The sequence below is a fragment of the Manis pentadactyla genome, chromosome 5, assembly GCF_030020395.1.
Source record: "Manis pentadactyla isolate mManPen7 chromosome 5, mManPen7.hap1, whole genome shotgun sequence".
Lineage (NCBI taxonomy): Eukaryota > Metazoa > Chordata > Mammalia > Pholidota > Manidae > Manis > Manis pentadactyla.
The window spans coordinates 151,692,024-151,703,341 of NC_080023.1; the positions used below are offsets into that span (position 1 = coordinate 151,692,024).

Below are 11,318 nucleotides of genomic sequence, written 5' to 3' on the forward strand. Positions count from 1 at the left end.
TCTCAATAGATTCATTCTTTGCAGTCTTTAGAACTTAGCCACCTTCAGAAACATTTCAATATTTCAATATTATAAAGTTGAAATCCCTTCACACAAACTCACTCTAAGCCCTTACCAACTAACACCTTACAAGCTGAGAACAGAATTGGGCATAGGAAAGGTGCTGATGAGTCTGATAAAAAAGCAAGGCTACAAAGCGCTGGGGGAAGGAAAGTGGCACAGATCAAACCTACTTTTTAATTTTTCCTAGGCTAGCTCTGACCATGCAACCCAATAGTTTCTGTGCCATCCTTATCACAGGTCCACTATTTGTCAAGGCCTCATGTGTGCCTCTGGAGCCCAAACACTTCCTAAAAGTCTTTCAATTTCATGTACTCCAAGATGATTTCAGAAAGCTCCATAATATTCTGCATGACATTTTAAATCACTTGAGGGTAAGGGTCCCCAATCCTACCAGCTATACTGGCTTCCTGGTCCTGTCTATACAGCATCCTTTCCTACAACTCCAAAGAGACTAATTTGAAAATTTGGTCACTTTATTCTGAAGAGTTTTCCAAATCCCTCTAGGTACAATTTATATTTGCTCCATTTTGGTTTGGTCTAGGATAAATGAGTTTATCCAATTACTAATGTTTATTTTATTGTTAAATACAAAAATGCAATTTTCCTAATGTAAAAAGCAATGGTTCGACTTTTTAAGGATCCATGAGACTGCAGGTTCACCTAGAGCATACAGTTAAACTAATCATGAAAAGGCTCAGAAAAAGTAGTCTGTCCACTTTATCCATCTGGACACCCTGTAGCTGAATCCATTGTGTGGAAAGCCCAGTGGATTATTAAAATAGCTGAACCTGTGCTATGTTGTGGTTTGCTTGATTATGTATGAAAATAATCTGTCTATAGAAGCAAAGAGAAAGGCAAAAAATCGACCCTCTTCTGCCTTGGCTGTATGGATATTTCAGGCAAAAAGTTCAGCTTATTTATTCTGTCTTAGACAGGATTCAGTCTATTTTCCACATATGAAAAAGCAATCTAATAGTCTTGGATAAAGATAATTTATTTAAAAACAAACTAATATTAGGCATTAATAGGTGTTTTGATATCATTTACTAAGAAACTTTTGCTAAAATTTATTACAATCTTAAAAATGCCTTCAGCACTGTGGGATAAGGACTAGAGAAATAAGACAGTAATATATAGAGTCAGGTGAGTCAGATATTATGTCTGGCTTTGCTATTGACTTGTGGCCCTCTGAGCAGACCATTTTCCTTTCCTGATCTCTAGAGATCTTGTACAGTTACAGGTACTGAGCCATACAATATTTTGGGAAAAAAATGCACATACTTCTTTTTTGTAAGTAAAATAAAAAATTAAAGACCCTAGGACATACCCCTAATACAGCTCTGTTTCTTTAGAGAAATTATAAGAATAACTTAAAATAGTGATTATCAACATTTGAAACCTGTGACTACCTTTGATAAACATAAAAATCTCCCAACTTTCTTTAAAATTACTTGAAGTATCAAAATAAATTAAAGGGAAAAAAAGAAAGCAGTTCTAAATATGTTAAATACACACATCTTTGTTGAGATCACTAATTCAAATTAAAATTTCAGAAAATAACACAACAGCTCTGAAAAATAACTTTCAGGTAAATAAAGTGTCAAATATTTAGGAATAAAGATTTTATGGACATTCTCAAGACTGTGGAAATTGTGTATATTTACCAATTCAAGTGGACAATTTTCAATTTCTTGTGTCAAGATGGTATTTATTGAAGAGGATTCCTCAACAGCCAAAGATACCATTTCAACAATATCCTGCTAAAGCACATTAGGGAAAGATGTAAGAGGTATCACGGAAGTAGCAGTTATCACAGGAACAATCTCATTTGGTTAAATGCTTTAGTCACATGAATGCTTATGTCTAAAACCAATTTCAAATACTTATCCACATTCTCAAAGACATTATTTCTGAAGTATTCCAGACAGGCAGCCTCTGACTTAAATGTTCCTGTCTTCCATATGCTTCCCACAAATGAAGCATTGCATGTCCCTGATCTCCGGCTGCCTATCTTTTCCCCTCCCATTTCCCTCAGCACTGCAGACCTCCTTTGTAAATTCTCTGCTGCTGAGTGGCTGAGACCACTTTCCTTTGAAGGATTTTGTGAAGCCCCAGTCCCCTGCCTCTATTCTCATGCCAGTGCCAGGTGGCAGAGGAAAGGGACTGCAGGTGGAGGGAGGAAGAATGGGAGAAGGAATACTAATACCCCCACCTAGGGCCATTACAGAATTCCTGCCACCACTGCTGGAGCTGTCACTGGCAAAGGGAAGAAAAACTGTGTCCTCTGGAAGGGGAGCAAAGACATAAAAGAAGAAAAAGAGAAAGCCAGAAATTCTCCATTCCCCATCATCTCCCTTTTTCATTGCTATCGAAGCTTTTGGCCCTTTCTTTATCTTCAGCCTGTCTCCAAGCTTTATTCGCCAGCTGTCATCTGTGATTTGGTTAAGTTAGGAGATTCTTTCAACACTGCTAACTTGACTTTTCACTTTAGCTTTTTAAAATTTTAGTGAATATAAGGAATTGCATTGTATTCTTTAATATACGTTTGTGAAACCTCATCATGTTTTCCCTTTTAATTTCTATGAATATTTTATATTCAAATATTCTGAATTTTGTAGTTACTTAGTAACATAAAAATTCTGTTTTATGAAGACTTTAATAAGAATCACTATTTTTCTGTCCCTTCAAACTGACTGTGTTCCCATTCCTGACTATATTTCACATGTGTTCACCATTTTTGGAAGCAGAATAAGAATGGAATTGAAAGTTAGAGTGTAAGCATAGGGTAAAGGAGTAAAAGGTTCAAAAGAATTGGTGTGCCAATCTCCTCACTTCAAGCACTTGGGAAAGTCCATCTTGTTGATACATGAAAAAATAATAAACTAAACAAGCTTGCCTAATCATAATTTTCAGCAAGTGGACTCTCAGAAATGCCCAAGCCCCAATAAAGAAGAAAGTGGTACTGGAAGCCCAGCATTTCAATATCCAGTATATTATCAAATATTTAGTAAAACACATTGTTTAATGCATAATGAAATTGTCTTTCCTTCCAAGGGCATTCAGTTTCAGTATGGACTGACTTTGAATTCCCTGAGTGATCATCAAAATGCAGTACTGGTAGAACAAACCAGAAAAGTACTAGTTTATTTTTATCTGGTGTGGCTATAGTATTTACATTGTCAATCAATAATGGGAAAACATTTTAAAGCACATTTGTTTCTAACTATGTTTTCAAATAAATATGTTTTTCAAACAAGAATTAAGATTTCAAATAAAGTTTTAAAAAAATTTAGTTTGGTCATTGATCTTTAGTCTTTCAGATGCAAGGCTGAGGCAACTGTGGGTCTAAAACATATTATTCTTAGAGGTGGGATGGATGAATTTATGGTCAGAAACAAAACATAAGTCTTTTGTCTAGAGTCCTAAAAGATCCTATACTATATTGAATGTGGGGCCTAGTAGTATTCTCAGCATATAACCAAATTCAAGTATAATCATTTATTTAATGTACCATCAAATACTATTTCAGTATGAAAGTACTCATCTTGTAAACTTCTAGAAAATACTGTTTTACAGATGAAAATCATGTTTGACCCTGTAGTACTGCTACTTGCTATAGAAATTATAGAATAACATAAGTTGAAACATAAACTATAAATGTAAGAAGATAAGATATACTAGAGTCTCAATGTTCCTTCACTTCATCTGTGTCGAAACAACAATAATATATTTGTGATTCTCTTTGGTTAACTTACCTCAGAGTTAATATTTTTATTGGTATCCTCATGAGAGCTACACTTAGATCCATTAATCACATCCTTCCATGTTTTGGGTTGATTTAACTCTTGCTGGGAATTTGGCTCTTCTATCACAGAGGTCTCTGAGATATTATAAAAGTAAAGATTTCACCAAAATATCTTTCAAAATTAAACTGGGAATCAGGAAAACAAAACTTCTGACAGACAAGTTGGAGGCCAAGAATTTAAGCAAAAGGTGCACAGAGTTTCTTTTAGCTCCCAAGTCTCACATATTTATCTTTCCTTTGTATGTCTCTTATTGCCTCTAATCTCCATCCTCCACCAATTATCTCCTCCACACTCACTCCCACACATTCGCTCACAAGACAGCTTGGATAGTTCAAGCCCATCTTGGTATATTGTTCTGAAGATTTTAATAATTTTAGGAAGCAGAGGTACACTCTCCATATAAGTTGGTTTTGTCATTCCTTTAAAAGCCACGATAATAATCAACAATTATCAATACTTCGTGTATCCTCTGAGTAGATGGATATGTGTCAGGTTAATTATATAGTTTGTTATTCTTATGACTAGGTGACTTTTCATGTTAGTTGTTTTAAAGTGAAACATTACCCTAGTAGATGTAAAAATTTTCTTTGTTGAAAGTTTTTGAGTACTGCCTGTAGGGGTAAGCGATGTGGGAAAGACTGTGATTAAGAAGAGTCCACATAGTATCTTTACTTCATCTTTTTGACATAGCTTATTGGACCAACATTAATTGGCAAAGCAGAAAAATGCAATGCTGACATAACAGGATTTTTTGAAGTTCACATACTCTTCTAGAGCTAGCTTCTATATTGGGGGATATGAAATTGGATGCCATCTTCATTTTGAAATGTAAAATGAAAGTTTTGTTTCTATAACATTCCCCACAACACCAACAGAATTAGAATGTCTCACCTACTATGTTTTTGCTTCCCCTTTCTTCCTTTACTGACTCTTTTTGTATCAATTTTCTTCCAAGTTTAAAGCCGGAGGACAGAAAACATTTTGTAAACAACTGTAAAAATATACATTTTTATTTGTTTTTAAGTAAAGCAATTCAATAAAATACAAGCACATACGCTAAAAAGTAAAAACTATAATTCGTATACACACCCCCAGCAAATTAATTCAAAGGAAAGGGTTTTTTTCCCAGAAGTTTAAATTCTGTTTTATATATGAATGTAAATATGCATTTATTTATTTATAATCAAACATCGTACCCATGTGAAAGGATGGAAACTATTACCATTTTCAGTTCAGCATGAGTTAAATCCTGGGCAGGAGTTAACAGAAGTGTGTCCACTCCTCCCTTCTTTTTCCACATCATCATTCTTCGGGTAGGAGGTGCAAGTTCCAAAATCATGAGTGTGTCCTCAAAGGAAGTAAGCTGTTTATACATAATTTTGCTACTGATCTCCTTGACTGGATCTATGAGCAATTTCCTCTTTTTGCCTTTTCTTTTCTCAGCAATGTCTAAATATAAGACATAGGCACAAATGTGATTGGTTGTATAGCTTTGTAAAATTTTATTCTAGGCACTACATATCTAAGAAATGTCTAGCACAATACAACCTACAGAGTTGCCTTGGGATGAAAACTCCCTTGTTTCTGCTGAAAAGAATGTTTCACAAAGTTTTTGCACAGCTAGAGTCAGGAGTGAATAGTTGACACATTTTGCAAAGTGCTCCTTTAAGGTGCTTAGGAAGGACTCTGTTGATCTACTAAGTGGACCACTGAGGAAATGTGGAGCAGAAGGTATACTAAGAGACAAGTCACCAAATTTTGAGGTTCCTTAAAATATCCATTAACATGACAACTTTTGAAACATTAATTTGTATTTGTCCAGTGTATTTTCCCTCCCACACTGAAATTCATACACAAATTCCAAGTAGGTACGTAGGCCCATGGGTAATTTTACCAGGTACAAAGCAGGAATCAAACTTTTCCTTAATAAAGAAGTAAAAGGGGAAGAAGGGTTAGATGCTCCAGAATGGGTAAAGATCTGAGATAAGAGAGTAAAGAGGATCAGTAAACCCGCCGGCTGATGTGCCTCAGCAGAATCCTGGGAACACTGACAAGATCCCAGAGGCTATGTAGTCCAGTACAGTGGGCACCACAGACTGGTGTGCTAATGACCAGAAGTTCACTTTTGCCTGCCACACCCCTTCCTCAAAGTTTGCTATTAGTAGGGCAGATAGGGAAGCTATGCAGATCTTGAAGGTTTGCCAGCTGGGTGGGGTAGAGGCTCAGAGTTGAGTTAGTAAAGAAAAAAAACTTGAAGGCTTTCTTCCTTGTAAGCCTGAGTCTAGAAACTGAAATTCAAATCAATTATACTATTTACAACTAGGATATTCTTACAAGGCCAAGTTATATATTAGATTCATATTTATTGTTTATTCCTAAAAACAGGCTTGAAACGTAAGAGGGCATAGTGCCTCTCTCCTGATCCTTTTATTCTGCCTTATTTTTTATTTATTTGCATATTTACATATCTTCCTGACCAGTTTTAAGCTTATTAAGAAATTAACTATGTCTTTTTTATTTCTGTGCCCAATGCAGAGTAATGGCTCAGTAACTACTGGAATTGAACTCAATTTTAAATTGTCCAGTTTCCCAAGCTAGATATATGGCTTGACCAGGATTGAATATATGAAAAGATCATCTCAAATTTCCTTTACACTCTTTCCCTATTGTATTGCAAACGTCATTACTACATTGACTACCTCTTATAATATGTCACAGATTATTCAAATACCTCATAGTAAATAAGAGAGTAGTGTATCAAACATAAAAATAAAAACATGAATAAGTCTGACCTGAAGCATCAATTGGGTCAAGGGTAAATCCTTCTTCTTCATTTGATAATGTGGTTTCATCCATTTTTTCACTCTCAGGTGGACATATACACTCTGGATTTTCTAGTTCTACTAAACATCATAATAAAAGGAGTTATAAAAGATAACAGTTATGTTACAGGCTAGAGGCCTACATGGGAATTAAAGTAAAAGATAAACTAATTGAAAATTTATATTGCTAATTTGGAGCCACATCTGAATTCTTAGAATCATGTATTTTTCATAGAGTTGAAGAGGCTCAGAGATTATATGGTCTGGGACCCAGAGTGTCTAGGTGAGTCAGGTATCATCACCTGCAACATCTAAGGCTGGACTTGGAAGTGACTACAACTACAGTCCCAGCAGAAGTGAAAACAGTGGTAGCAACCACAATAAATGACATAAATTTGATTATATGGCTGCTAAAATTTTGTATTCTGTTAAATCGTTTAATTATAAATGAATAAAGAACCATAACTAAATTTTTATTGCCTATCTCTTTTCATATTTTAAACTTCTACTGTTGTGTTAGAAAGCAAATGTACCATGAAAAAGAGTGAAGAATCAAAATGGGGCTAATTGTACTTTTAATTCTTAAGGAAAATCAGACTAAAAGACCTCAAATCATCTGTGGTAGCCTCACATGAGCTTCAAGTAGAAAATATTTCCCCATTTGTAATTTTTCTCAAATTGTGCATAGATTGTCAACTTATATTAATGTTAATATGGTTTTATTAATATTAGTAATTAATAATACCATATTAATGTATTTAATATAGTATTAACATTAATAACACCATATTAATGTGAAACAATGATGTTTTTACAATTAACATGTCATTTTAGTGACTTAAAAACATAGTATTTGTCAGAGTATTTAAATATGCTCTCATATCAAAGAAACCCAATCCCGGTTAAATAACCATCATTGAACCTTTCTCAGAATCTAGTTTCCTAGTCTATGTTGTCCAGAGTCAGACTAAGAGTGTCTGAGGACAATATTCTTTATCATTATCTTTCACCATATTATATTGCCACTTAAACCTAGAAGTTTTAGTGCTTAATTTGAATATTCATATCTGTTCACTTTCTACACAAAAGAAAATTTCAACATACTCATTATAGTATCAGAAGGCTCAGAAGGCAGGGAAACTTTTCTGTCCAAATTCATGTCTTCTAAGAGGATATTCTGATCACTTTGCAAAAGACTGTCTTGAAAAACACAATTAATACTTCTGTTATACAGAGCTAAAACTGTCACTTGTTTACTAAACATTTATTGACATCACTGTATGCAAGGTTTGTGAAGGGATACAAAAATTAATGAATCCTACTTAATTAATTTGATTGGTTATATAGACTGTCATATTTCATTCAAGAAAACATAGAATTTTATGTTTCATTTCTTTCCTTTATTAAAACTGTATTTTTAGATGTTTAATTTCAGGAAATGTTTACCAAACTAATACCAAAAATAGTAGCCTTGTTACAAAGCCATGTTTGGATTTCAGATCAAGAAGTAAAAGATTTCAAACTCCTTTGATAGAGATCTAAGGTTGAGCGTTGTTTTCTCATAATTTTCAAATTTGAAGAAGTTTGCCATAACCAGCCTTTTAACATAAACTAGGCAACTTTAAAAAGACTTGATATACAGCAGTCAAAATCTTTAAAATATGTGTATTTAAATTTTCCAGTTTTTGTCTGCCCTGTGTCTATGATTATTTTATAATAACATCATAAATAAATATAAAATTAGAATATGAAATGCTGGACAGATCCTTTAGAATAGTTGTCCAACATTTTCTATTAAAGAAAACAATGCTTTCCAGTATATGATCTAGTATACTTCATGAAGAATATACTAACTTCATTCCTTCCCCTCTAAAAATTAAAACAATTAAACTTTTGTAAAAATAAAAGCAAGCAGTTTTTTACAACCTCCATAAAAAATGTGTTTAAACATACAGCTATTTACTTAGACCCAAACTAAATTTTTAAATACACCATAGACTTGAAAACATGTGTGAAAAATGATGATTTATATGACAGAAGCCATTTTAGTTTGATCTAATAAATCTACTAATACATGAAAGTAATTTGATTGAAATAACCAATTTCTATATAACCAGACAGCATACCAATCATTTCTCCTGCAGCCCCGTCATCTCCAAATCCATCTCCACTGTCACAGAAGAGAAAATTTTCTCCATTGAGGCTTCCAGAACTATGTTCAACTGAAGGACCACTGGAATTCAGCAGAAAGTTGTCATCAAAGAAGCTCTGTCTTCTGAGAATTTCAGATTCCTCCCCTAAATGTACATATGTATCATTAACAGTGAGTCACAGAAACACAGAATTTTAGGGTTAGAAGGAAATTTTACAGGTAAGAAAAATGAAAGCTAAAAAACTCATTTGAATATTCAACTAAAGTCACCCAGTTAATCAGTACAGACTGGATTTCTAGTCTAATGCTTTTTCTAATAATGGAAAAAATGCCATAACATCAGTATAGAGTTTTTAGTTGTGTTTTGGTCTAATAATTTCCCAGGAGGTTATTATTGGCAGTGGAATGATTTATTCTCTTTTAGGCAGGTCATGTCCTGGTTGATGAACTATTATTTCATATTATTTCAGGGACAATGCCTATGTTGTTTATCCATAATGTGGGCTTGGAAAATAAGAAGCATATCTGCCTTCTTAGGAATGGAAAGGTAGGTAAAATATTAAAGAATGGGTTTATAGCATTCATTCAATAAATATTTATTGAATGACTGGGTATTAGGCAATATGCTAGGGGTTGAAGGTACAGCAGTAAAAAAGACAAAACCCAGTCAGCTAACATTAACTGAGTGCTTATTTTGTGCATTATATGATGTAATAGAAGATACTATAATAATTCTCATTGTACAGACAAGTAAACACATCCACAGAAAGGTTTCATAACTTGCACAAAGTTATACCATAATGAATGACTTCAGAGCCAGGATCTGAACCCAGCATAGATCATGATAACTTCAATGTTAGAATTCTGACTGGTAAAATATTTCACAAAATGGGGACTTATGAGAGAAAATTCCTAATACACTGACAACTGCAGATAAAATGAACACCGTTTCAAACTAATCTACTTCCAGATTGGCTATCAGCACATGCATATCCTTTCCCTTCCTTAGGTTTGAATCTCCAGGTGCAGGAGCCTGAAATTCTACAGTTCAGAGGTCAGTCTTTTCTTCCCTCCCTCTAACAACCCATGTTAGTGCTAGTCAGTAAAGAAAATCAGAAAATATCACTCATATTTAAAATTCTTTTATAGGCCTACATCTTCTAGAAAGAAAAAGTTGTAAAATGCAACCTTCGTTTTGCTAGACTAAAGAGTTGCACAATAGAAAATATTGAGAATTCCAAAAAAAACTAAAAAATGTGTTCACATCTTCCAAATGCAGCTTGCTAGCTCCCAAAAGAAAAATCAGCATTGGTCAGTAAGATTATAATATTTATAAACATTATATTCTGAGCAAAGAATATCACAAGAACCTGAGATTACTAAAAAAATTGAAATAATCATTGTCTTTAATCTTAATATTATAATACACAGTAGGATGGATTAATATTGAGCATTTATTGATAGACATAAGGTTGAGCTAGTTCTTGAAGGAGGGGGAAACCATTTAAGGTGAAAAGGATTGCCGGAGGGAACAAGGGAAATAACCATGTGATACTGCGGATGGTATCCCAATTTTACAAATAGGGGAGTAAGGCTCAGAGAAGTTAGGCAAGTTGCCCAGTATCACACAGCAAAGTCAAGAGAAAGTCCAGATTTAAACCTACCCAGTAACTGGCCTACTAAGAACATGTTCTTCCTACCTTTTTGAATTGTAGAAGACAGAGAACTGAGAAGAACTATATTGTATTGGTTGGCTCATAAAACATTTGCTTGACTATTGTAAAAAGTCTGCATTAAGAGTAAAACAAATGGACTTGATAGAAGAAAAAGGTGATAAATGGGTAGAGGGCCTTAAGGATAGGTTGGGACATCTATCAGTAAGTCAGAGCAACCCAAGGTGCTTAAGCAGAGGAATATGACATGGAAAGAAAAGGAATTTAAGGACAATTGCTCTTGCAGGGAATATAAAATGTAGGAAAAGCCTGGAAGATGTGCTGGCGAGTATTACAGTATGCCGGGCCTTTATTACTGGTGAATTGTATTGGTGGCTAGGGGAATAGGAAGAAGAACCTGAGAGACATTTCTGACTTTTTGTTGTGGTGGTGAACCAGCACTGGTGGGAAGCTTATGGAAAGTGTAGATAAAAGTGATCCTGAAGTGCCAGTCCTAAAGAAGAGTAGTAGCACTTACAGGGAAATGGGCAGTAGGGAATATAATTAACTCTTTGCTAATGTATTGAATTTTAAGATTGGGAGTTACAGCCATAAGAGATCCATACTACTCAAAGCATGGTCTGTGAATTGGTGCTAGTCCCCGACAAGAGTAAATACACAAATTAGAGGTAAATGTTTAGGAAGTTTTCTACTTCAAAGAGAAATTTTATATGTGTTGAGTCTAATAACAAAAACTTGAGGTGTATTTTTTGATTTTTAAATTTTTAGTTTTTCTAGTAATTTTCCTTATATTCTACAAAAG

At 34.2% G+C, this 11,318-nt stretch overlaps 1 protein-coding gene across 2 annotated transcripts in view; it reads right to left on the reverse strand.

Moving 5' to 3' along the window:
• RAD21L1 (RAD21 cohesin complex component like 1) overlaps positions 1 to 11,318 on the reverse strand; it is a 29,632-nt gene that overhangs the window by 5,683 nt on the left and 12,631 nt on the right. The window contains exons 5-11 of one of the 2 annotated variants that reach the window (XM_036924552.2): positions 8,818 to 8,988; positions 7,796 to 7,891; positions 6,662 to 6,772; positions 5,092 to 5,318; positions 4,761 to 4,860; positions 3,819 to 3,943; positions 1,728 to 1,820 (exon numbers count right to left, since the gene is read on the reverse strand). In XM_036924552.2, coding sequence (XP_036780447.2) covers positions 1,728 to 1,820; positions 3,819 to 3,943; positions 4,761 to 4,860; positions 5,092 to 5,318; positions 6,662 to 6,772; positions 7,796 to 7,891; positions 8,818 to 8,988 — 923 coding nt within the window. Of the gene's footprint in view, positions 1 to 1,727; positions 1,824 to 3,818; positions 3,944 to 4,760; positions 4,861 to 5,091; positions 5,319 to 6,661; positions 6,773 to 7,795; positions 7,892 to 8,817; positions 8,989 to 11,318 lie in introns of both variants that reach the window. The other variant, XM_036924551.2, reaches the window with a different exon arrangement.